The 26,485-nt window shown below is 44.6% G+C and overlaps 2 protein-coding genes across 3 annotated transcripts; one reads left to right on the plus strand and one right to left on the minus strand.

Annotated features, from left to right (window-relative positions):
• Positions 1–141: 141 nt before the first annotated feature.
• On the plus strand, positions 142–5,057 carry HSPA5 (heat shock protein family A (Hsp70) member 5). Its single transcript, XM_025888252.2, has 9 exons — positions 142–250; positions 332–551; positions 654–885; positions 1,306–1,443; positions 1,789–1,901; positions 1,995–2,385; positions 2,540–2,777; positions 3,099–3,266; positions 4,141–5,057. Exons 2-9 carry the CDS (start codon positions 430–432, stop codon positions 4,701–4,703), a joined length of 1,965 nt encoding a protein of 654 aa, XP_025744037.1. The 5' UTR covers positions 142–250; positions 332–429; the 3' UTR covers positions 4,704–5,057.
• A 2,055-nt stretch (positions 5,058–7,112) lies between these two features.
• Positions 7,113–25,300, minus strand: RABEPK (Rab9 effector protein with kelch motifs). Of its 2 annotated transcripts, XM_025888449.2 has the most exons (8): positions 25,228–25,300; positions 23,246–23,304; positions 20,435–20,592; positions 16,840–16,992; positions 13,047–13,208; positions 10,348–10,497; positions 7,925–8,074; positions 7,113–7,445 (listed from the first exon to the last, which is right to left on the minus strand). In XM_025888449.2, exons 2-8 carry the CDS (start codon positions 23,296–23,298, stop codon positions 7,153–7,155), a joined length of 1,119 nt encoding a protein of 372 aa, XP_025744234.1. In that variant the 5' UTR covers positions 23,299–23,304; positions 25,228–25,300; the 3' UTR covers positions 7,113–7,152. The 2 variants fall into 2 exon arrangements, with proteins under 2 accessions (XP_025744234.1, XP_025744235.1); XM_025888450.2 differs by lacking the exon at positions 16,840–16,992.
• Between the last annotated feature and the right edge of the window lie 1,185 nt (positions 25,301–26,485).

A 26,485-nucleotide genomic window follows, 5' to 3' on the forward strand; every position in this document is an offset into this window, starting at 1 on the left:
CAGCCAATGAGTCCGCTAGGGGGGGCGTAGCCGTGACGCTAGTTGCGGAGGAGGCCGCTTCGAATCGGCGGCGGCCAGCTTGGTGGCCTGGACCAATCAGAGGCCTCCAACGAGCAGGGCCTGGGCCAATCGGTGGCCTCCACGACGGGGCTGGGGGGAGGGTATATAAGCGGCCTCGGCGACGGCGCGGTCGACGCTGGCCGGGACATCACAGAATCATCGACTTGGGGGTTTTTTGTGAGGCTGAGAGGTAAGCGCCGCGGCCTGTCTTTCCGGATCTGCCCCTCGCCTTGTCTGCTGCTCCTGCTGACCCTGGGCCCTGTACCCTCAGATCAGTAAGCTCGGTGCGCTCGGGTGCTGCGGCCTGTGGCTGGATTGCCTGTGACGTCCTGCCTGCCTGCTGACCGACTGGCCTACAGCGCCGGCAACATGAAGCTGTCCCTGGTGGCTGCGGTGCTGCTGCTGCTCGGCGCGGCGCGGGCCGAGGAGGAGGACAAGAAGGAGGACGTGGGCACGGTGGTCGGCATCGACCTGGGGACCACCTACTCCTGGTACGTGGGGTTTGGGGAAAGGGGGGAATGGGGCGTGGCCACCTGGGCTGCTGTGAGAATTGCGGTGCTGATTCCTTGCGTTCTTGGTGATTTTTCCGCCAGCGTCGGGGTGTTCAAGAACGGCCGCGTGGAGATCATCGCCAACGATCAGGGCAACCGCATCACGCCGTCTTATGTGGCCTTCACTCCTGAAGGGGAGCGTCTGATCGGCGATGCAGCCAAGAACCAGCTCACCTCCAACCCTGAGAACACGGTCTTTGACGCCAAGCGGCTCATCGGCCGCACATGGAACGACCCGTCCGTGCAACAGGACATCAAGTTCTTGCCTTTCAAGGTCCGATGGGGTTTTCCTCGCCCGGTTAGAGGTGGGCGGTGGTGGTCGGAGTATTTAAGATTAAGAAGTTAATGAAAAATTGTTGAGACAACAAAAAGGACGCAAACATGGTGTAGCTGTAATAACTCGTATTGAGTAATCTTGGTATGTTACAAAACTTGCTTAAAGTAAGCTTGGCGAACAAAGTCATTTCGCACATAACTATTCTTTCTACATCGTTTAGGATTAAGAGCCCGATTAAAACCGCAGAGGCTTGTCTTTGTAAGGCACCCATAGTCCTCAAGTATTTCTAGTCAATATGCGGTTCCAAGCGACCAAAGTAAACCAAACTATGGGGGGAAGTGGGACTCAGACAGCCCTCTTGAAGTTTTAAATGTTCCTGTATCTGTGTCTGAAAACAGTAATCATTCTTTAAAATAGGTGGTTGAGAAGAAGACTAAACCATACATTCAAGTTGATATTGGAGGTGGGCAAACAAAGACATTTGCTCCTGAAGAAATTTCTGCCATGGTTCTCACCAAAATGAAGGAAACTGCAGAGGCTTATTTGGGAAAGAAGGTAAAATATTTCTAGAAAAACGTTAAGTAATTTTATTTTTCCTATTTTTGATTTATTATGTTGTGTAGATGCCGTTATTGTTTTAATAATTTGAATCTGAATGACATCCATGTATATTGGTTTTAATTACTTGCGTGTTTTACTGTAGGTCAACAAAATATTAGCGACTTTTCACGTGTTACCACTTAACGCTTGCAAATCCATGAGTATAAAATTACATGTATTATACACATCTAACCTGGAAACTAGTTTCTTGGAAACTAAAATGATGGTTTGAGTGCAATTTATATAAGAGTTAAAACCGTGTGATAAAATACGCTTAATTACTTTTTGTTATCTTTTTAGGTTACTCATGCAGTTGTTACTGTACCAGCCTATTTCAATGATGCCCAACGCCAGGCAACCAAAGATGCTGGAACTATTGCTGGATTGAATGTTATGAGGATCATCAATGAGCCGTGAGTGTTGAATTCAAAAGTATGGCATATTTGCCAAATAGGGGAAATGTAAACTTAACTAAGCCTTTTTTTCCTTTCTCCTTCTCTTAACAGTACAGCAGCTGCTATTGCTTATGGCTTGGATAAGAGGGAAGGGGAGAAGAATATCTTGGTGTTTGACCTGGGTGGTGGAACTTTCGATGTGTCTCTTCTCACCATTGACAATGGTGTCTTCGAAGTCGTGGCTACTAATGGAGATACTCATCTGGGTGGAGAAGACTTTGACCAACGTGTCATGGAACACTTCATCAAACTCTACAAAAAGAAGACTGGCAAAGATGTTAGGAAAGACAACAGAGCTGTGCAGAAACTCCGGCGGGAGGTAGAAAAAGCCAAACGGGCTCTGTCCTCTCAACATCAAGCAAGAATTGAAATTGAGTCTTTCTATGAAGGAGAAGACTTCTCTGAGACTCTGACCCGGGCCAAATTTGAAGAGCTAAATATGGTATGTTTCTTGATTTTTTTTTTTTTTTTTTTTTTTTTTTTTTCTTTGCTAATGAGATTTAGTTAGACTCTGTGTTTGAGATACTGCATTTAGATATGTAGACAATGTCTAGGCACAATAGGCATCATCACAGTAATTGTGTTTCCTGTTCTAGGACCTGTTCCGTTCTACCATGAAGCCTGTTCAGAAGGTGCTGGAGGATTCTGACTTAAAGAAGTCTGATATTGATGAAATTGTTCTTGTTGGTGGCTCTACTCGAATCCCAAAGATTCAACAACTGGTTAAAGAGTTCTTCAATGGCAAGGAGCCATCCCGTGGCATCAACCCAGATGAGGCTGTAGCATATGGTGCTGCTGTCCAGGCTGGTGTACTCTCTGGTGATCAAGATACAGGTATGGCACTATCACAGCATCTTCCATGGTACTTCAACAGCTTGATAGGAAGAGTCTAATTATCTGTTGCTTTAGAAGGTAATAGAACATGAGCAACAAGGTCAAATAGCTAGTAAAGGGTAAAGTGAGGACAACACCTGCCTCAGTTTCAAGATCATTAGCAGCTATATTTAATTCACTGCTTCTGAAATGATTTTGCATAGAACCTCACATTAAATGGCAAGATGGAGAAGATAAAGTGACACAGTTCAGGGGGACACTGCTTGGTAGTGCTCCTGCGACTTGAATTAGAATTTAACCTTAGTTAACTTACCTTTGCAGGTGATCTGGTACTCCTTGATGTATGTCCCCTTACACTTGGTATTGAAACTGTGGGAGGTGTCATGACCAAACTAATTCCAAGGAACACTGTGGTGCCCACCAAGAAGTCTCAGATCTTTTCTACAGCTTCTGATAACCAACCAACCGTTACAATCAAGGTGTATGAAGGTAATACCCTACATTTGTGAATGACACACTATGTTTTTGAGAAGCATGAGTTCTTCATGTATTCTTTTGAAATGAGAAGGGCTAGAAATATCTCCTCTCTTCAGACGGGGTACCTAATATGACTAGTGTTGAGTTTGGTAAAGTCAACCTGAAAATCTAGTTCTTACTTAGCTACCTGGAACTCTTTGCCTTTAAAAATAACTTCTGGGGCGCCTGGGTGGCTCAGTTGGTTGAACGACTGCCTTCGGCTTGGGTCATGATCCTGGAGTCCCGGGATCGAGTCCTGCATCGGGCTCCCTGCTCGGCAGGGAGTCTGCCTCTCCCTCCGACCCTCTTCCCTCTCGTGCTCTCTATCTCTCATTCTCTCTCTCTCTCAAATAAATAAATAAAAATCTTAAAAAAATAAAAATAACTTCTGAGGGGCGCCTGGGTGGCTCAGTCGTTAAGCGTCTGCCTTCGGCTCAGGTCATGATCCCAGGACCCTGGGATCGAGCCCCGCGTCGGGCTCCCTGCTCAGCGGGGTCTGCTTCTCCCTCTGCCTGCCACTCCCCCAGCTTGTGTTCCTGGTCTCACTATCTCTGTCAAATAAATTAAAAAAAAAAAAAAATAAAAATAAAAATCTTAAAAAAAAACTTTTGAGCTGGCTCCTAGAAAAAGAGTTCATAATGCTGTAGAGAAGAAATTCAATTAAAAGTTAGTAGTAACTTAACACAGTCCTACTTGCTACTCCTTATAGATCAATACTGACCCACTTCTAGCTTGATAAGTATGCCCTTGCCACAGTAGGCTCCAACAGACTGAAAGTGTAAGGATCCAGATGCACTAGTGGTTGTCAGTAACAACTAACAAGTTATTTTTTTGGTGTAACTTCTAGGTGAACGACCCCTGACAAAAGACAATCACCTTCTGGGAACTTTTGACCTGACTGGAATTCCTCCTGCTCCCCGTGGGGTCCCACAGATTGAAGTCACCTTTGAGATAGATGTGAATGGCATTCTTAGAGTGACAGCTGAAGACAAAGGTACAGGCAACAAAAATAAGATTACAATTACCAATGACCAAAATCGCCTGACACCTGAAGAAATTGAAAGGATGGTTAATGATGCTGAGAAGTTTGCCGAGGAAGACAAAAAGCTCAAGGAGCGCATTGATACCAGAAATGAATTGGAAAGCTATGCCTATTCTCTAAAGAATCAGATTGGAGATAAAGAAAAGCTGGGAGGTAAACTCTCCTCTGAAGATAAGGAGACCATGGAAAAAGCCGTAGAGGAAAAGATTGAATGGCTAGAAAGTCACCAAGATGCTGACATTGAAGATTTCAAAGCTAAAAAGAAGGAACTAGAAGAAATTGTTCAGCCAATTATCAGCAAACTCTATGGAAGTGCAGGCCCTCCCCCAACTGGTGATGAGGAACCAGCAGACAAAGATGAGTTGTAGACATTGCTCTGCTAGCGCTGTAATATTGTAAATACTGGACTCAGGAACTTTCGTTAGGAGAAAATTGAGAGAACTTAAGTCTCGAATGTAATTGGAATCTTCACCTTGGAGTGGAGTTGAAGATGCTATAGCCCAAGTGGCTGTTTACTGCTTTTCATTAGCAGTTGCTCACATGTCTTGGGGTGGGGGGAAAGGAAGAATTGGCTATCTTAAAAAGTGGGTAAAAAAGCTGGGTTAGGGTATGTGTTCACCTTGGAAATGTTCTATTTAACAATTGGGTCATGCGCATCTGGTGTAGGAACTTTTTCTACCATAAGTGACACCAATAAATGTTTGTTATTTACACTGGTCTAATTTTTGTGATAAGCTTCTAATTAAGTCCATTGCTTCAAGGTTAGAGTCTCACTTGTGTGGAGGGGGTTGGGGTTTTTATTTAATACTTTCAGAAAACTTGCCTAACAGTCTAGTTTAAGAAATGGGTGGGGGACACAGATGGTTGAGCATCTGACTCTTGCTTTCTGCCCAGGTCATGATCTCCATGTTGTGGGGTCGGCTTGTCCATCTCCCTCTGTTTCTCACCCCCCTCTTCCCCCCCCTTTTCCTCCTCTCTCAAATCTTAAAAAAGGGGGGGAGAGGGGCACCTGGGTGGTGCGGTTGGCTAAGCAATTGACTTGGTTTGGGGTCAGGTTGTGATCTCAGGTCATGAGATTGAGCCCCCCCATTGGCTCCGTGCTGAGCATGGAGTCTGCTTGAGACTCTCCCTGTCCCTCTGCCCCTTCCCCACACCCCCCACAACATAAAAAAAAACGAGGGGCGCCTGGGTGACTCCGTTGGGCGTCTGCCTTTGGCTCGGGTTGTAATCGAGGTCCTGGGATCGAGCCCCACATCAGGCTCCCTGTTCAGCAGAGTCCGCTTCTCCCTCTCCCTCTGCCCCTCCCCCTACTTGTGCTGGCACACCCACTCCGCCTCTCTTTCTCTGTGTCAAATTAATAAATCTTAAAAAAAAAAAAGGGGCAGGAAAGGTAAACATTCTTACCTAGGCAAGGGCCATTTTACAGTGCCCAAGGGTGGAATTGTCTTGAACATACTTGAAATTTCTGATTTCCCCCTTTTTTTTTTAAACTTTCTGGTGGCTTTTTATTACTAAATGCTTCGCAGCGGCTGGAGTTCTAAGACTTGCTATGAGTGATGGATCACTGATGGTAACTTTATACACTTGGATTCAATTCACAATTTTAGGATATAAAGGTGTATTTTAAAACCTCTGCTATGTCAGAACCTCCATCTCTGACATTTCTCATTAGTGGTCTGGAGGGGGGGTTCTAGGATGGTGACCCTGAAACTACTTTGAGCCCTACTACAATTGTGGATCAAAGGCAGTCATTTGTATCAAAAGAGGTTCAAGATTACTTGGATTGGCTCCCTGAGGGGATGATCTAAATGAATAATTTTGTGTGATCAATAAAGGGCAAGCTCTCTGGTGCTAATAAGAAATCCAATACTGCTCAAGGATAAATATTTTATAGGTGGGCAATCAGCTGAAAGGTTAATTTGCTAACTGGCAGAACTGGAACCTGATGGCATGATTATTTTACTCTGAGGCCCAGATCCCTGCTGCAGTGCCCCAGAAGCATTTGGACAAGCTTGGAGTGTAATACCAAAGGTCTTCAGGCCAAGTTCAATACAAACCTTAAAAATGACCTGCAGTTGGGGCGCCTGGGTGGCTCAGTTGGTTAAGCGACTGCCTTCGGCTCAGGTCATGATCCTGGAGTCCCGGGATCGAGTCCCGCATCGGGCTCCCTGCTCGGCAGGGAGTCTGCTTCTCCCTCTGACCCTCTTCCCTCTCGTATTCTCTCTCTCTCAAATAAATAAATAAAATCTTTTAAAAAAAAAAAAATGACCTGCAGTGCTGTGTGCTGTGATGTTAGCAGGTGGCTGGGAAAGACAAGGGCCAGTCTTCATCCCTGTCCCCAATAGCTCTCACTACCAAATGCCAACAGGCTGCACCTCTTTCTGGAGAGCAGCTCTGAATACTAGAAAGATACACTTCAACCTGTAAATGTCCACTCCCTGATTTATACAGCCTAATTCTGCAACATTTTGGGCGTTAATTTTTTTTTAAAGATTTTATTTTTATGTAATCTCTACACCCAATGTGGGGCTTGAATTTACAACCCTGAGATCAAGCGTCACATGCTCTACTGACTAAGCCAGCCAGGTGCTCCTTTGTGATCAATATTCTGAAGCAATCACACCTACTTAGGCTGTATTGCTGGTAAAACCCTTTTAATAGAGGTTTTTGCACTTGGGCTATCCATTTTTTCACCTACCAAAGTAGGTAAGAGCAAGAGGGCTACATAGTGCAAAAAAATATTTTGGAGGTATAAAACAGCTAAGGTTTCATTTAACTTTTCTGAAAGTTTGTCATTTAATAAAAATGTAGAATTTATTAGTCAACTACAGTCACAATACAGTCATTATAGATTTCCCCTTCTGTATTCATCCCGCCGAACACAAAACAGAGCAATGTGTCTGTCTGACTTTCCTCATGTAAATCACCACCTTGGGTCACTCCTTTGTTGGTGGACTCCCCTTTCTCAGTATCACAGTTTAGAGTGAGAGAATTTGAATCTTCTTTCTCAGAAGTACACATCACAGGCCATGGAATGACACACATGGAATGATCCAATCGTCCAGGGGGTAGAAAAGTATCAAATTTAAGCAAGGTCCAATGCTGCTTTTCTATGTTAGAGAAAAGACAAATATACAAAGACTCTGTGTTAAGACATTTCCAGAAATGCTCAGTGATTTGCTGTATCAGCCCTAACAGAAATAGGAAATAAAAGAAAAAAAAATCTGGGGCGCCTGGGTGGTGCAGCTGGTTAGGCATCCGACACTTGGTTTTGGCTGAGGTCCTATTTTCAGGGTTGTGATGTCGAACCCTGCATCTGGCTCTGCGCTCAGTGTGGAGTCAGCTTGGGAGTCTCCCCTTCCCTCTGCCCCTCCTTTTCTTGCTGTCTCTCTCTCTCATAAATAAATAAATCTTAAAAAAAAAAAAACAACCTAATGGCAGTGTTACTGCTTCCATGATGTCATTCATTCCCTAGAAGTTTGGTTTTCATTTCTTTGGATTTAGATGTGGAGAGAAAAGCCAAAGCACTGTAATACTTTTCAAAGAATGGTCACATTTGTTTAAAGACCCACAGTGAACACCTGCTCACCTATGTGATACTGGTACATTGTATCCAGGGCTCCTGTGGGAGTCATCCCTCCAAAGATATACAGGTGTTTCCCCACAACCACAGCTGAGTGGGCAGCACAGCCTGTGGGAGATGACCCAGTGGGACTTAGCTTCTGCCACTTCATGTCACCTGCCAAGAGAAAGAGAGCGGGTACAATGTGACCTAGAATATGGACTCCCACCTTACCTGTCAGACTCCTGCAGTGTGCAAACCAATCACGGAAGGTCATTCGCTAAGCACTCTGGGAGGTAATACAGCAAGGTTTAATGGACACAGAAATCACTTGGGGGAGCTTCAAATTCTGTTTGGGTGTCCAGGGAGGGAGGAGGACCTCAGTAGTCGATAGTTTTAGCGAGCATCTCAGGTGATTCTGATATAAGCGGTCTTTGGAGTACACTGAATAATAGGATATTATCTTTGGTGACTGTCACCATTTACTACTTTGGAGCCTGGAAGGAGTTGAGTTCCATGTCTGTGTGTGCACGTTTTAAATACTAGCAGTTTCTTAGAAAGCAGCACCTTTATGAGTGCTGCCTAGGCACTTTAAAGATTTTGCTTGCTCACAACAGTCCTCTGAAACTGCTATTACTTCTGCCTACTCTCTTTTTACTGGTGAAGAAACGAATCAAAGAGGGAGATACTTGTCCAAGATCTCACAGCCAGCAAGAGGCACAGCTAGCCTGATACTCGGGTCTGATGCTAGAACCTGTGTTCTCCACACTGTAAGGTGCTACCTCAAGCACCTGCTCCCAACCTATTTCTGCAAGGACATTTGCATCTTTTCAAACAAGCATTGAAATGAGGCATGATATTATTGGATTTTAGGTTTAGAGAATTACCAGGGTAGGAAAGGAAGAGAAACAGCCAGAAAGTAGTTCCTCAGCTGAAGGAGTAGGACTTTCTTTTTTAAAATACGCATTAAGGAGCGCCTGGATGGCTCAGTTGTTAAGTGTCTGCCTTCAGCTCAGGTCATGATTCCAGGGTCCTGGAATCGAGCCCCAAATCAGGCTCCCTTCTCCCTCTCCCACTCCCCCTGCTTGTGTTCCCTCTCTTGCTGTGTCTCTGTCAAATAAATAAATAAAATCTTAAAAAAAATATATGCCTTAAAACCCCAGTTGAGGGGCGCCCAGGTGGCCCAGTCGGTTAGTATCTGCCTTTGGCTCAGGTCATGATCCCAGCGTTCTGGGATCAAGCCCTGTGTCTGGGTCCCTGCTCAGCAGGGAACCTGCTTCTCCCTCTCCCTCTGCCCCACCCCCCTCCCCCTGCTCATGCTCTCTCTCTCTCTCTGTCGAATAAATAAAGTCTTTTAAAAAAATCAATAAATAATTTAAAAATAAAATCCCAGTTGACTGCTGCAAGGAACACTTCTGTGAAGATATTTTCCATCTGTCAATTCAAGGCAGGGGACCAGCATCTCAGAGTTGGAAGGGAGATCACCCAACCTAGCCAAAACAAGAATCCCAGCCAGTGTCACCTAGCCTCAGATGTCACCAAGCCAGAGAATCCATTGTTGGGCAAGGTAGCCCAATACACCACATAGCACTTCTTGTGCCTTCTGCCCACTGTTCCAATTCTTGTAGTCTAAAGTAACGCAAAAGATGTTCATTTGTTTGTCCATTCAAGATACACACTCATCACCCTCAATCTACCAGACACTGTGTTAAGGGCTGGAAATAAACTGGGAAACAAAAGAGACATAGCCCCTGCCCTAAGGAAGCTCACAGTCTGAAAGAATGACCCAGAATAAGTCAAGGATCTCTATGACACATCAGCCCTTTAGACGCTTAGAGACAATTCTCATGTTCTCCCTAACTTTCCTCTTCCTGGGGTGTGTGTGTGTGTGTGTGTTTAAGATTTATTTATTTGAGAGAGAGAGGGGGAGAGCACAGAGGGAGAAGCAGACTCCCCGCTGAGCAGACAGCCCCATGTGGGACTCAATCCCAGGACCCTGAGATCATGACTTGAGCCGAAGGCAGATGCTTAACCAACTGAGCCACTGAGGCACCCTTCTTCCTGGTGTTTTCAACCATTTAGCGTGGCAATTCTGGTCACCAACCTCCAGACACACTCGAAGTTGTCCATGCCCCTCATGGGCATAAGGTTAATCGTTAATGTCAGCCAGGGAATCCAGTCAGGGAATACAAAGCATAATGAATTTTAATGAAAGAGTAGGGTTGTTGGAAGCATAAGAGATAATTAATGGCTGTGTATATAGCAAGTACTCAGAAAGGGATTGCTTTCATTGGTATTATTATTATTATTCAGGCCACATTTGACAGAAATCTAGCCAAGATTCTGCTGGCTGGCCAAGGTATCCATACTTATGAGCAAAGCTGTATTCTATCAAAGATATTTTATTTAATTTTAAGCGGACAAGCCCCCATGCCCTCTACCCTACTTACTTATATCAATGCAATGGAGATCATCATAGAATTTGTCCCCTGCCAAGCCTCCATGGATGAAGAGCTTTGTCCCTGCTGCCACCATCACATGACCATGCCGGGGGGATGGAGGTTTGCCAAGTGTCTCTGGCTGTGACCAGGTCAGAGTGTCTAGAAAAGTAAATTCATTGACATCTGATGAAAAAGCTAGGAAGAACATGAGAAACAGACCCAAGCTTCATTTCCCAGCAAGCAGAGATGCTCAAAGCCGAAAGTGACCTTGGGGTCATTCACTCCAACGTGCCAACCCAATCCAGGCCGCCCTTCTCCTACAGCCTGTACAGCCTCTGCCTGAACACTTCCAGGGCTGGAGAATTCACTACCTAACATGCCTGCCCCTTCTACAGGGCATTAGGGAACTATTCCTTGCTTTGACCTAGAACTGCCCCAGAGTTCAAAAGAATGAGTGCTTCTTCCCTGACAGGCCTTCAGAGTCTTCCTTTTTCAAGACGATACCTTTTAATTGATTTGCTGGAAGCGTGGGGGAAAAAAAGACTACTTTGGGAGTTAGCAGGGCCTGCCAAAGTGGCAGTATAGGGTGAGAGTTAGAACACGGGGCATGGAGTTAAAACTGGCTCATTTCACTGAATAACTTTGTGGCCTTGCACCAGTGAATTCCCTAAGCTCTAGTTTTTACCGTTGTAAAATGGGGATAAAGATACTACCTAGCTCTCAGGGCTAAAGTATGGATTAAATGAGATGATGTACATAAGGCACAGGCTCAGAGGAAGCACTCAGTGCATGAAAGGTTGTGTTAGAATTACTGTTTGTGGCATGCCTGAAGGTTGTGCATGGAGCCCCACTGTTCAAAGGAATACAGTTTGAAATAATCTGAAAAAGGTTTATGCACAAACACATTCATCACAGCATTGTTTGTAATAGAGAAGAACTGAAAATAGCTTCAGTGCACCAACAGGTGAATGGTTGTTATTGCTACAGTCAAGATAGAATACTATGTATTTATTAAAAATGTTGATAATTGAGGCACCTGGCTGGCTCAGTCAATAGTGCATGTGACTCTTAATCTCAGGGTCAGTTCAAGCCCTACATTGGGCGTGGAGCCTACTTAATACAAACAAATAAATAAAAATATTGAAGACTTCACGATCACAGGGGAAGTGCTTAAGTGAAAAATATAGGATACAAATATTACATGTAGAATTATCTCTGCTATTTTTAAAGATTTTATTTATTTCATTAAGTAAACTCTACCCCCAACGAGTGCCATGCTCTACCAACTGAGCCAGCCAGGTGCCCCATCTCTGCTATTAAAAAAAAAAAAAAGATTGGATGGAAACACACTGAGATGTTAATACTTTGGGAGTGATAGTATTATATATATATATGTATATGTATATATATATACATTTTCTTCCTCATTCCTTAGAGTTTCATGTATTCAAAATCAACATTATTTAACATTTTAAAAACTGCCTTAAAAGATTTGCAAAGTCCGTTCTTTCAGGAAAGAGAAAAGTCATACTGTGATGTGTCTTCATTCTTCTAATTTTACTTTGTAAGTTTGAAATTTTGATTATTGCATCTTCTGAAAAAAAGGGCTGCATCTCTCGTGAAAAACACACATGAAAACTATTTTTGTCACATGTTATTTGTAAATTGTTATTCATAAATGCCTACTAGTAAGAGGAAGAAATGCAAATAAATGCTCCTTACACAAAATCCTGGCAAGAGGTCTCATAATTCTAAATGTTTGCGTCATTTTCACCCAGTAATTCCACTCCATCTCCTCCATATAAATGTTTGTAATACATACAAAAATTAATGTATATGTTCACTGTAACACTGTCAGCAAAAAGTCAGTCAGTAGGAAAATGAATGAATGAATGAGTGAATAAGGAATACCCACAGGATATGCTCTGCAAGGAAACTGGTACTGACTTAGAAGACATCCATGATCTGTTATTAAACAGAGGGATCATTAACAGTTCATATTCCTGAGGTGCTCCCTATATGCCAGGTACTGTGCTATGCACTATATCACATTACCTCACTTAATCTTTCCAGCTCTTTTTAGTAGGCACTATTACTATCTCTATTTTGCAGATCAGCAAACTAAGACCTAGAGACTAATTAACTAATCGAAAGTAATCCAGAAAGTAAGTGTCAGATCTGGTCCTGCATCCAGGCTAGGTGGCTTCGAAATACATGCTTTCGACTCCTGAGATTTAGCCTCACCCCTGCATAAGTAAGCTGTAGAACGGTATTTATAATCTGATCCCATGTATGTGTTTTAAGGTTTCTATATCATTTCAAAATTCACAGAAAATTCATAAATGTCCATTTACACATATATGTATGATTTAGAAATGCATAGGCAAGTCTGGAAGGAGACATCAGGAACTGTTAAGAGTTTTCCCTTTGTTTGGGGCGTGGGAAGGAAAGGCTAAAGGGGAAACTTTCACTTTTTTTCCTTTCTAAATTACACTGTTTAAATATTTTAAATTGATCATTTATACCTTTTTAAATGCACATGTCGCTGTGGGAGGAACATATTAGCTAAGGGATGTGTTGAAGACATCTAAAAGTGAGACACTCAGAGTGTCATTTTCTATCCCCTGCCTCCTACATCAGGTAAGCTGTAGGCTGGGGTGGCTCTGACCTGGTTAAGTGGCAGCCCCAAGGGGCCCGCCAGTCCATACCTGCGTCAAACACATGCAGCTTCACATCCTGCACAGGCTGGGCACCTCTCTCTCCGCCCCCAAAGACATACAGTTGGTTTCCAATGGCTGCAGAGGATGTGTGGAATGTTCTTGGAGATGGTGGAGGGCTGATCACCTCTGGCATGGTCCAAGTCCTCGTTTCTGGTCCAGAGAGAGAAGGCAGGCACCTAAAATATCCAGGCTGATGGACCTCTGATCTTGACTCTGAGGCTAGGCAGGGTTACCTTCCACACCCCCAACCCCAACAGGGACAGCAGAGGTCCAGGTAGGTAGGGTTCTTGTGCCAGCGAAGTCAAGGCGGGGTGGCAGGGGATACTGAGAATTTTCCCAGATTGAGTCAAATCCCCAAGATTGAAAAGTCACACACACAATTGAGAATGAGGTCGATTTGTTTTTGGAGATCTTCCTTCAAACATCCTCTCTGAACGCTCTTCTCCTTTGCTCACTTCCCTGCCCTGGGCCCATTCAGAGGAGCCCAACACCTGCTAAAATTCTCCCCACTAGAGGCTAGAATTAAATGTTCCCAATTTCCCAGAACACGTGGCCATTAAAAGAAAATAGACAAAGCAATCACAGTGTCAGTAGTAATAATAATAGCTCCTTCTAAATAGTACATACTAAGTAAATATTAGTTTCTCCATTTTACAGATAAGGGAACTGAAGCAGAGACAGATGAAGTCATTTGTTTAAAGTGACATGGCTAGGGACGCCTGGCTGCCTCAGTCGGTGGAGTGTGCAACTCTTGATCTTGGGGTTGTGAATTTGAGTGCCACGCTGGATGTAGAGATTTACTTAAAAAATAAAATCTTAAATAAAATAAAATAAAGTGACATGGCTAATAAATGGCTGAGTTGGGATTCAGATTCCATTTGGATAACACCAAGATCTATGTATTTTCCACTCTTCTGACTTGAGAATAAAATTTAGCCACCTGGGAGAGGTGCAAAGAAGCTTCTCTCTTTTTAGAATACAGCATGAGCTTTATAGAAACAGATGCATTAATCAAGCACCTTCCTTGTGCAGAATCACTGTCCTTAGCATTCTGTCTGTCATCCCCACTTAACTCTAGGAGGTGGCTGGAAAGCACCTCATTTTGCAGATGAGGGAACTGAAGCTCAGAAAATTTAAATCCTTCCCCCCAGGTCACAGCATTTGTGGGTAGCAGAGCAGAGGTTTGAACTCAGATCTGTCAAGCCTCCCACACTCGCACCACCACCACAGCACACCAGGAATTATTTCTTGCCTGGGAAATTCTGTGCCTTTTGTAAAGGTCTTCATTCAGCATATACAGAGTGCCACAGAAAGCATCTGTAATATGTATGGGACTCAAACATGAACCTCGAGACGAAACAAGTCTCAGCCTATATCCAAAGCAAAATGTAATTATCTCTAGAGCTATGAATCTTGGGGAGCTTTTGAATCTTAAGGGGAGTTAGAAGGTGCACAACCTCCGGGATCGGAAGATCCTGAGATTGTGTCGCTCCCAAGTCAAAACACTAGCACAAATAATTACAAAGGAGTCCTAAGCCATTTGACAAACTGGCCTTAGTAACAAAATAGCTAACGATTCACATTTTTCCTATTTCTCGGGCATGGTGTCAAATTATACTTTCTAGGAGAGGAAAGGGATCTGGTAGAAAATCAACTCCTCTGACAGAGGCTTCCCAAATTCTCTGTATTTTATTCAAATGGATGCCATCATTGAAAATCAACAGACCAGGGATCCAGAACTGATTTCCATCTGCCAAACCATAGCTACATCAACCACAACCACAATTATCGAGCATTAACTGTGTACCAGGCATTGAGTAAATTTAAATCCTTGCCAAACTTAACAAGGTAAGAACTATGACTAACCCAATGTGATGGAAGACCACCTGTTTGCAAACAAGCATCTGATTGAGAGAGCACTGGGCAAGAGCTGACTGTCATGTGAAAAATGTCCAGGTTGCTAATCGTTAACAAAATGTATATTTAAATAAATAGATACAAATTTGTTGGTCTATCAAATCAGCAGTGTTTAAAAATGATAAATTAAGTGGTATCTGGCTGGCTCAGTCAGGTGGACCATGTGACTCTTGGATCTCAGGGTTGTGAGGTCAAGCCCCACATTGGGCACAGAGATTACTTAAAAACAAAATCTTGGGGCACCTGGATGGCTCAGTTGGTTAAGCATCTGACTCTTGATTTCAGCTCAGGTCTTGATCTCAGGGTTGTGAGTTCAAGCCCATGTGAGTTTGAGCCCCATGTTCAAGCCCCCGGTTGTGAGTTCAAGCCCCATTAAAATTAAATAAAATATAAAAAAAGAGAGACAAATTCAGTGCCAGTCAGGAGTGAAAATGCACTATTGATCATAGCTGGAGAGAGGCGCAGTTGGAAAATTCTGGAGAGCAACTGGGTAGCATGTATCCAAAGTTTTTTAGTTCTGGGTATGAATTCTAAGCAAATAATTGTCAATGACTTCTGAACAAAGATGTTCACACTTTTGTTATTTATAATGGCAAAAATCTGAAAACAAACTAAATTATGGTATTATCACAAAATGGAGTATCATGCAGCCATTAAAAGTGATGTTAAAGCAAAGTTAATAAGAAACCATTTCTACAGTAATTATGAAATTCAAAGGAAAAAGGTACAATAGTGTAGGGGTGAAAAAGTATGAACTCAAGACTTACAGAAATGCAGAGAACTAAAAGAAAGGAAGTATACAGAGAGGTTATCAGTAGCCTGAATGTCACCGGATCGTGGATGTCTTTTGTCCACTTTACGCTTTTCAAATATTTTACAATGAATTATGTTTATAAAGAGAAAAAAACAAAAAAAATTTTAACTACAATTTTTAACAAAAAGACAAGTCCACCTCCCATGGTGGTTCAGGAACATCCTCTCAGGAGAGATGTTCCTAAACTGCTTCGTCTGTGATAAAACTGCCAGTGACACTAGGCAGGAACTTTGCACTGTTTGGCTAAAAGAAACATAAAAGGAGGATCTAGGTCAGGGTTTCTTAACTTTGGCACTACCGGCATTTGAGCTTAGATAATTCGCTATTATGGGGGGCTGTCCCATGTGTTACAGGATGGATAGCAGCATCTCTGGCCTCTGCCCACTAGACGTCAGTAGCAATCCCCCAAGCCCTGAGCTTGATCACCAAAAATGTGTCCAAACGTGGCCAAATGTCCCCTGGGGGACACAACTGCCCCCACCTGAGACCCCCTGATCTAGGTGACAGGTTCTAGGCTGGTTTAGTCACTGACTCCCTGGTGACTTTAGGAAAGTCACTTCCCCTGGACTTGGGTCGCCTTGGCATAGCTGTTCTCTGAAGTTTCTTCCAGCTTTGGCTTTTAAGAAGTTGATAATTGGACATGTTATGAGGTGGGGGTGGGGGTGGGGATGTAATTCTGTTATTTTCATATTCTTCCAGAAGTTAAAATTCCTATTTTCAGGCACCTGGGTGGTTTAGTCAGTTAACCGTCCACCTTCGGCTCGGGTCACGATCTCAGGGTGCTGGGATCGAGCCCCATATCGGGCTCCCTGCTCAGTGGGGGGGTCTGCTTCTCCCTCTCTCTCTCTAGCTCTCTCCCCCACTCATGCTCTCTTGCTCTCTCAAATAAATAAAATCCTTAAAAAATTAAAAAATAAAAATTCCTATTTTCTATGAGGTCAGCAAAGTTAAATGAATTATTCAGGACAATCCAAATGAGTTTTGCTCCAGGAAATGGAATTGGATTTCTTTCTTTATTTAGGTAAATGAAAATAACTTTTGGCTACTTACCAGGATTCAGAACTTGTAGGCAATTTCGATTTCCTGACTGGTCAGCACCTCCAAACACCCAGATGGTATGAGGTGCACAAGAGGGAATGAAGCTGGCATGCTCGTAACGGGGCAAAAGGCCCTCCGCGGCAGCCAAATCCCACCGGTGTGTTCCTAGAAGACATTTCATTCAGCCCCTGCATTGGAGCTGCCAACTGCTTCTATCAGTTGACAGCCTTGGGGGACAGTAGTGAGGAGAAAAGGGTCCAAGGCATAAGTGAACAACCATCAGGTCACTAACAGGGAATATAGTCAAATTCTAAAAAGTTCTATAATAGAACTTCAGGGGCTGTCTGCCTAGTCCAGAAATGCTTCTCTAGGGAAACTGTCCCCGTTCTCCCAACCATGGGGGTAGAGATCACAGAAGACCTATTTGTACTACAACACCTTGACTTTGATTGGGTCAAAGGTAGTCACTTGACCCAAAATGGGTCAATCAGATCCTCCTTCCAGAGAAGTTGGAATTCAAACAGATTTCTGGATTTCTTCTATCATGTGTGGAGAAGCAGCTAAAGCCAAAGTATGAAGAAGAGAAAAGAAACGTCTACATAAAGAAGCAGATCTCCCCAGAGAGAGTGAGGGAGAAAGTAGATGGTTTCTGATGGCTTTCCAGTTCCTATTTCTGCTCTTTCCTGAGGCTAGGCTGTATTTCCTATGTTTGGATTCTTCCTTTTTTTTTTTTTTTTTTTTTTTGCTAGTTTAAGAGAGTTTCTATTACCTGCAACTAAACAATTTCTGGCTAAAACAGGTTCACAAATGCCAAGGGGAGTAAGCTATTATCCCCATTTTACAGGACACTGAAGCCCAGATGGTTTAGACAGGTTAGCCAGGGTCCCAAAGCTAGTACTAGGTCCCACCAAAGATGTACATGAACTAGACAGTGAGTTTCTTAAGGGCTGGCAGAGATTTCACTTGCTTTGATTTCCTACTGCCGGGTGTAGAAATTCAAATGCCTATGTAGGAGTGAATGTGGCAAATTGGGGGATGAGAACCCCACTGAGAGGCGGCATCTCTACTGTTGTCATGTAGACATGCAGGCCTACTGATGTCAGATCTCCCAAAATTATCAGGAGAAGCCAAACCATTTCCATTTTTATATGTAGACCCTTGCACATTCATTTGGTGAACAACTCAGATTAAAACGATAACAGCAACGTGACATGGACCTAACAAAACGTATATGTGGGCCACTGGTTTTCTTCAGCCCATGGTGTATAGCACAGAGTGGTCACCATTCATTCCTTCTTCATTCATTCACTCATCCATCCATCTATCCACCCAAATACTTAAAAAGCACCTACTCTGGGCACCTGGGTGGCTCAGATGGCTAAGCGTCTGCCTTCGGCTCAGGTCATGATCCCAGAGTCCTGGGATCGAGTCCCACATTGGGCTCCCTGCTCCTTGGGAGCCTCCTTCTCCCTCTGCCTCTCTCTCTCTCTCATGAATACATAAATAAAATCTTTAAAAAAAAAAAAAGCACCTACTCTGGGGGCACCTGGGTGGCTCAGTGGGTTAAGCATCTGACTCTTGATTTTGGCTCAGGTCATGATCTCAAGGACAGGAGATTGGGCCCCGAGTGGGGCTCTGCGCTCAGAGCACGGAGCCTTCTTAAAGAATCTCTCCTGCCCTCTCTCTCCGCACCCCCCCTTCTGTTTGTGCCCTCACTCACTCTCTGTCTTAAAAAAAAATTTAATTAATTTTTTAAAAAGCACCTACTCTGTGCCATGCACTATGGTAGTGGCTGGGGGTACAACGGTGAATAATATAACTATGTTCCTTGTTTCCAAGGAGCTTATACCCTTGTGGGGAAGACAGACAAGATACAATCACATGTGATAAGGGCTGTGAAGGGGGAATGGGAAAGTGAAGAATACTATGGAAATATAGAGGGCGGGTTATGACATTGTGATTTATATTAATATATACGTTATCTTTGTCAGTTCCAGGCACAGAGCTCTTAAAATCCTTGGAATTTCCCAAATTATAAGATTGAAAAAGGTGTCTTATGTAACAAGCTCCTGTCAACCATACCTGGGTTTATGTTTATGGGGGGACTTCTGGAAAGCCCTAAGGATGGAGGCTGGTTGCCAGGGGAAACAACCATATGATCAGAAGGTTGGGACTTTCAGCCCCAGCCTCCCACCCCCACCTCTGGGAAGGGTAGAGGGTCTATAGGTTGAATCAATCACCAATGGCCAGTAATTTAATCAATCACACCTATGTAAAGAAGCCTCCAAAAAAACCCAGAAGAAGGAGTTTGGAAAGCATCCAGGTTGGTAAACACATGGAGGTGCTGGTAGGATGGTACACCTGTAGAGGATATGGAAGCTCTGTGCCCTTCCCCCATGCCTTCCCCTATGCATCTCTTCCATCTGGCTGTTCCTGAGTTATGTCCTTTTATAATAAACCAGTGATCTAGTAAGTAAACTATTTTCCCAAGTTCTGTGAGCCACTCCAGCAAATTAATGGAACCCGAGGAGGGGATCATGGGAATCTCTGATTTATATTTGGTAGGTCAGGCAATGAACTGAACTTTTGGGTAGTGTCTGGAGTAGGGAAGGGGTGGGAGAGTCGTATAGGACTGAGCCCTTCACCTGTGGGATCTGATGCTAAGTCCTGGGGGATCTTGTCAGAACTGAATTACGTTGGAGGATACTCAGCAGGTGCTGCAGAATTGATGTGGGGAAAGATCCCCAGACATTTGGGGGCCAGAAATGAAGTACTGAGACTAGTGTTGAGAGGAGAGGTATGAGTAGAGAAGGAACACAGAATGGTTTCTCCTTTCCAATGGTAGTGCCTAAACTAGTCCAGAAGTATCAGGGGAAGCTTCCTGATGGAAGTGATCATTAATCTGAGATCAGAAAGATGAATAGTAGCCAGGTGATAAGGAAAGGGAAGAGCCTTCCAAGCAGACAGAGCAATATGTACAAAGGCTTGGAGACCAGAGATTCAGACATGTCCAAGGAACTGAAGGATACTCAGTGTAGCAAACGTGGGTTTGGGAGAGCCAAGAAATGAGTTGGGAAAGGCTTGAAACATGGGAGTGACATGGTCAGATTTGTATTTTAGACAATACTCTCCAGCTAGGTATAGAAAATGCACCATCCAGGGGTAAACTTGGAAGCAGTGAGACCAGAGAAGAGGCTGTTGGAATGTCTAATAGAGAAGCAATAATGCTTGGACTGTAGTGGTAGTAGGCAAAATGGACAGACAAGGATGAAGATGGTGACACTTAGGACTTGGTGATTAATTGGATATGTGGATAGAAAAGGAGGTCTTTTCCTCTGTCTCCCAGAGGAATATTTGATGAAGGAATGGTTGGATGTTCAGGGCTCTAAACAGACTCTGTATCCCCCAAAAAGAAGATATTGGTTGGGTGGATGTGTTCCAGACGTCTTCTGAGACCTTAGGGACTTCTCAGTGATGTTCATTTTCTTAGAGGAGAACCCTGCTCTCTGGCCTGAACTGGTGTTCTTACGAATGCTCTGGTCATGTCCAGTAGCACCAGCCCTGCTCTCTGGCCACAAGGCACCCGCCCCACTGCTGCTGGTCTTACCCAGATCCATAGTGTGCACATCTGAGAAGCTCCTGTTTGGATCTGCTCCCCCAACAATGAAGACCTTCCCTCTCTTGGCGTCACCGACTGGGGGTAAATATGAACAGCTGTGGCCAACCCGAGCACAGGGGCCGTCTCCAGGGGGGGTCAAGGTGTACCTGTCAGAGGGAGGATGTATTCAGGAGACCCGGGCAGCAATGTGTTCTTTCCACTCCTCATGAAATACTCCCCAGATTGAGGGCTCTTATACACACATACACACTAAGTTGTATCCAGCAGAGCGGTATTTTCCCGATTAATAATACTACCTTCCATTTGCACATAACCTTTGACTTTTCAGTTTTGTCACTACTTTTGTCTCACATTAACCTAACGGGGATGCACTGGACTAGTAACTGTCTCCATTGGGTGGGCAGGGAAACTGACAGCCAGAAAAGTTCAGTGGTGTGTCCTGGCACAAGATGGAAGTCATGAGTATGGTTTGTGAATTCAGGCAGACCAGGCGCAGGCCCCAGGTCAGATGCTTTCGAGATGTGTGACCCTTCAGAAGTCATTTAACCTTTCTAAACCTTCCTTAATTTCCTCGTTTGTAAAATGAGGATGGCAGTAGTTCTTACCCAGGAAGGGGAAACAAAGGTCTTGTAACAGTGCAGGAAGAGCTCAGTAAATGGTGGCTAGAGCTTCAGGTGCACTCACATAGGAACCTACTGCCCTAACAGTCTTTAGCCACTAGCCTGAGAGGCACTGTCAAGTAATATTCTCCAGGATGTATTGATTTTAAGAGCTTTCCCAGATTATTTATAACACTTGAGTTGATGGAAGCCAGAGCTAGGACTCTGAAAAAATCAAATATAGGATCCATCCATCCCATTCTCTAAAGTTGTTCTGAACACTGACTCTAAAAACATACTTCAAACTTCCTGGTTGGAAAAGAAAATTCTGTAGCTGTTTTTCAGGACCTGTATCGTTAGACCTCTCTGGCATTTGGTAGTCCTGACTCTTCCTTCCTTCTCAAACCTTTCTCCTTATCTGGTTCCCCACATCCCTTCCTTTTGGTTCTCCACCCATCTTTTTGGCTGCTCTTTTCTGTTTCCTTGCTCTGACTCCACCCCCACCAGCTGTCCCCTGAGCCTCAGTACCCCTGGATTCTCTTCCCTCCTCTACGTTCACTTGCCCTATCAAGTTCATCTGCACTGATGGTTTGTTTCAGTTACCACCCACCTATATATTCATCAGTGATTTCCAAGTCTCTATTTCTTTTCCAGATCCCTCTTCTGATAACCAGATTCACACATCCTATTATCACCTGAATGATTACTAACAATGTACCATGCCTGCTGCTAACTTTGTTACAATCCTGGTTTCCCTTAATCTGCACAAAACCCCTTTGAGGACTATTATCATCACCTGCTTTTTACAGCTGAGTGCCCAAGACTTAGAAAAGTTAAATAACTTATCCAAGAGCACACAGCCACCCAGATACATGGTGAAGAAAACAGAAAGTTCCTGCCTTCAGAGCCCTTACAGATTAGTTGGGAAGAGAAACATTAAACGGATAATTTCACAAATATCCATTTTAATTGTGCTGTAAAGGAGTACAAGGGAAATATTGCATGACAGCATATCATAAGGGGACTTTACCCTATATAAGGAGAGGTGGGAGAAGAAGGTGGTCGAGAAGGCTTCCTGAAGAAGCATCATTTGAACTGAGCTCTGAAGTATGAGTAGAAGTTAGCTGGGCAAAGAGAGGGATGAAAGATGGAGGGAAAGAGTGACCCAGGTAGAGACCAGCACATACAGTACCGGCGTTTGCAGTGCAAGGCATGTTAAAGAAGAGAAAGAGAACAAAGGATGAGTTAGGGTACTTGAGGTTGGAAAGACAGGCAGGGACAGATCGTGTAAGGTCCAATGGGCCATTTTAAGGACTCTGCTTTTTATCTTAAGATCAAAGAGGCACAAGGGGCGCCTGGGTGGTTCAGGTGGTTAAGCATCTGCCTTGGGCTTGGGTGATGATCTCAGGGTCCTGGGGTTGAGCCCTGTGTTGGGCTCCCTGCTCAGTGGGGAGCCTGCTTCTCCCTCTCCCTCTGCCCCTTCCCCCCTCTTCATGTGCTCACACACTCTCTCTCTCTCAAATTAATAAATAAAATCTTAAAAAAAAAATCAGAGAGGCACAAAAGGGTTTTAAACCAGGGAATGCCAGGATCAGATTTATGCTGGCTGGAGAATAAGAGGGGACACTGGGAAGCCAAACTGAAAGACTCTCCTCCAAGGTCCTACAGAAGCACTGCATTCTCCCTGAAGCCTTCTGTGAACCCTGTTTCAGTACTGACCACATTTCCTCACTATCACCCGCTCAGTGCAGCCCATGTGATGCCAAGACTTATCACCTTTGTACCTTCAGCACCTACATAGCAGCTGCCCCTGCCAGGCCAGTGTTAGCTGAATAAAGGGTTGGTTGAGCCAGCGGTCGAGAAACAGTAAGGCCAGTCTAATCCAAATCCACTTCCCTGAAAATCTTAAAAGTGAGTCACAGCTTGAGGGAAGACACAGTGTTAGAGCTGAGGATGCCAGATGGTCAGTGCCTTACTCTTCCTAGCAAATGGATTTTAATAAAATCAACATCTGCTCTGTGATAATTATTGCCCCACTATCTTTCCTCTGAAGACCTTTTCAGACAGTTTGAGTCTAATTACCAGCAACTACAGACAGTTTCATTCCTACCCTTTTTCATAGATGGTCAAATATGTTAGTAAACTACGTAAAATGAAACAAAACTCATGCTTTTCTCTGTCTGACTCCTTCCTTACAGACCATGTTGCTTTCCTGGGCTTGCCTCCAGGCTCCAACACTGGTAGCAGCTTCATGGTGTCCTATGCATAAGAAAGAAAGGTACTTTTTAGACATTTATGATTATCTTCCACCTAAAACAGAACAAATCAGGTCACTTCCTTCCTTAAAAACTTTCCTTTTGATGTGCCACTTTCTAGGGTCCGATTAATTTGAATAAGCATTACCAACCCTTTGATATAAACTTATATTTGGGACGCAAATATAACACAATTTTATTAACACAATTATAGAAGTTTTTGGCTAAAGTTTTCTGTGTGTCTGTGATTTTCAATTAAAAAAATTTTCGGGGGGGTTGGTGCCTGGGTGGCTCAGTAGGTTAAGCGTCTGCCTTCCACTCATGTCATGATCCCGGGGTCCTGGGATCGAGCCCCACATTGGGCTCCCTGCTCAGCAGGGTGTCTGCTTCTCCCTCTCCCTCTGCCTGCCGCTGCCCCTGCTTGTGCGCTCTCTCTCTCTCTCACTCTACCAAATAAATAAAATCTTAAAAAAAATTTTTTTCAGGGGTCATAAAATGTTCATGTTCATCAAAAGATAAAATGTTTTATGTTTTATTTTTTTAAGGTTTATTATTTTTTTTAAAGATTTTATTTATTTATTTGACAGACAGCGAGAGAGGGAACACAAGCAGGGGCAGAGGGAGAGGGAGAAGCAGACTCCCCACTGAGCAGGGAGCAGGACATGGAGCTTGATCCCAGGACCCTAGGATCATGACCTGAGCCGAACGCAGACGCCTAACGACTGAGTTACCCAGGCGGTCCAGGTTTATTTCTTTTAGTAATCTCTGCACCAAACATGGGGCTCGAACTCATGATCCGGAGATCAAGAGTTACATGTTCTTCCAGCTGAGCCAGCCAGGCACCCCAAAAGATAAAATATTTTATTTATTTTTTAAAGATCTATTTGTTGGGGGGGCAGAAGGAGAAGGAGAAAGAGTCTCAAGCTGACTCAGCCTGGAGTCTGATGAGTGGGCTGGATCCTACCACTCCAGGTATCACCACCCCAGCTGGAAACCAATAGTTGAAGGCTTAACGGACTGTGCCACCCAGGCACTCCAAAGAAAATATTTTAAAAGGCTGGGAAATACTGAACTCTGGAATAAACCCTGGCCTCAGCATGACATTGAAAGCCTTCTGGACTTAATCTTCTTCTCAGGAACTCAGCTCCACAGTTTCTTGCTTAGTGAGCTATTCTTGCTATATTTGTTGTTTCTAACATGGCAGGCCCTTTCATATCTTGCATCTTGTGCTACTTCCCCTACCTGAAATGTCCCTTCCCTTCTTGTCAACTAGGAAACTCCCAGTGAACCTCCAAAGCCCAGTTCAAATGTCCCCCGGCTTCTCAGTATAACCTTCCCTGATTTGTTGCTTTTCATTTACATCCTCAAGTTACTTCCTTCTCCCTCTGAAGGGTATCTATCAAGCCACCATCATTGCAGGGATCACCCTGAATGTAATTATCTATTTAAAGGTCTCTAGATTAGATTCTAGACTAAATTCCAACAGAGGTGGGCCTCTCAGATTCATTCAGAGAACCTGCCAATGGGCTCAGCTTAGGGTAAAACTGAGGGATGAGTGAATGAAGAAAGAAAACGGATGAGATTTCTGGGAGCTAAATGGATAAAACCAACCTTTGGCCTAAGCCCCTGGCCGCGGTCCCCAAAACCCAGTGGGGTAAACTTCGCATGGGCAGGGACTTCCTACAGCCACCGCTGCCAGTCCCATCCCCCAGGCCCATCCCCGCGTGGCCCCGATAGAGGATAGGAGTCAGGGTCGGGAGAGCACAGTCTGGTTCCTTTCCGTCAATGTGGCCGGACCGGAGTCCGATCACGCCCTCCCCACGGCTCTCCACCCGGCCCGGGGCCACTACCCTAAGGATGTGACCGCCCCCGCCCAGGATAGCGTGAGACCCACCGCCCGGAGAACCCCAGACCCGGACCGCATTACCTGCGGCAGCTTAGGACAGTCCCGGGCTGTGGCTCCGCCCCCAACATGGGCGGGGCTTGGGCCGTCGCCCCTCCCCCAGACCCGGAAGAGGGCGGTGGCCAACCGCTCTCCTGCTCTCGACTCCCAGGACCCGGCCTCCAGGGCGCGCCCTTGGAACCGGACCGGGAGAGCTCCTCGCGCCGCCCGCCCGGAGAGTCTGCCAGACTGTGCGTGTCTCGGGAACCAAACAGGCCGGCCGTCCCTGGGGCCGGTCCTCCCAAGCGGAGTGAATAAGCCAGGGCTACTTGGAAACGATTTACAAGCGAAACGCCGGGGGTTGGGCGTCCACTTGGACGACCCAAATTCCTTCGGCAGCAGGACTAGGGAGGATATTTTCAGTTCAGCGGCTGTTGGAAATGGTTTTTTGAAAGGGAGAGTAAAAGATGCTTTCCTGGGTGTGAAATCTCCCTGCGCGGTCCTAAGGCCACTTCAACCTTTGGCGCCTTAAACAGCTGACTCATTCCATAATTAGCGTTTGTGACTATGGCAAGGAACTATGCTGAACGAAATGGGGCCCCTGGCTTCCTGGAGTTTACAGTCTAACTTAGAGAGAGATTAAACAGAAAAACAAATAACTAGGTACATTTGCAAAAAGTGCAAGGAATAAAAGCTCATCAGTGAGAGTATTCTTGGGAAAGTTACTTTTCTCTGGGCTTCAGTGTCACCCATCTGGAATACGGAGCTAATAAGATTTCTGTCACAAGGTTATGGTGGGGAATACATGAGCTAATGAATATAAAGTGCTCAGAGTAGCACAGAGTTGGTCTTCTGTAGAGTGTAATGCTATTCCTAGCTATAAATGAAGTTTAGATACAGGTCCTGAGTTAGACTGCTCATTTGACTTACCTTTGGTCTCCATAACCATAGGTTCCCTGCAGCTTTCCTGAAAATGGAGAGGTGGCTCGCCTATGTCTGTGTTCCAGGAACCCCACAATCATTTGGGAAGACGGAGGTCAGTTGTTGTGTCTTAGGATATAGAAGAAAAAGCTAAGGAAAGACCACAGGAGCTCCTCAAGTATAGAGCTATGGTACCCTAGTGGGAACCAGACAGACATGCTTGGGTTCAAATCCAGGCGCCTGGGTGGCTCAGTCGGTTAAGCAACTGCCTTCGGCTCAGGTCATGATCCTGGAGTCCCGGGATCTAGTCCCGCATCAGGCTCCCTGCTCAGCGGGGAGTCTGCTTCTCCCTCTGACCCATCCCCCTCTCATGCTCTCTCTC

The sequence above is a fragment of the Callorhinus ursinus genome, unplaced genomic scaffold (genome assembly GCF_003265705.2).
Source record: "Callorhinus ursinus isolate GAN/ISIS: 27379988/994484 unplaced genomic scaffold, GSC_fseal_2.0 scaffold24, whole genome shotgun sequence".
NCBI lineage: Eukaryota > Metazoa > Chordata > Mammalia > Carnivora > Otariidae > Callorhinus > Callorhinus ursinus.

Coding starts and splice junctions, on each gene's coding strand:
- HSPA5 (XM_025888252.2), top strand. CDS start 430: ATGAAGCTGTCCCTGGTGGCTGCGGTGCTGCTGCTGCTCGGCGCGGCG. Junction 1,902..1,994: donor ATGAGGATCATCAATGAGCC/GTGAGTGTTGAA, acceptor TTCTCTTAACAG/TACAGCAGCTGCTATTGCTT. Junction 2,386..2,539: donor AATTTGAAGAGCTAAATATG/GTATGTTTCTTG, acceptor TTCCTGTTCTAG/GACCTGTTCCGTTCTACCAT.
- RABEPK (XM_025888449.2), bottom strand. CDS start 23,298: ATGAAGCTGCTACCAGTGTTGGAGCCTGGAGGCAAGCCCAGGAAAGCA. Junction 20,593..23,245: donor AAGCCCAGGAAAGCAACATG/GTCTGTAAGGAA, acceptor TCCCTCTGACAG/GTACACCTTGACCCCCCCTG. Junction 16,993..20,434: donor TGTGCACACTATGGATCTGG/GTAAGACCAGCA, acceptor AATGTCTTCTAG/GAACACACCGGTGGGATTTG.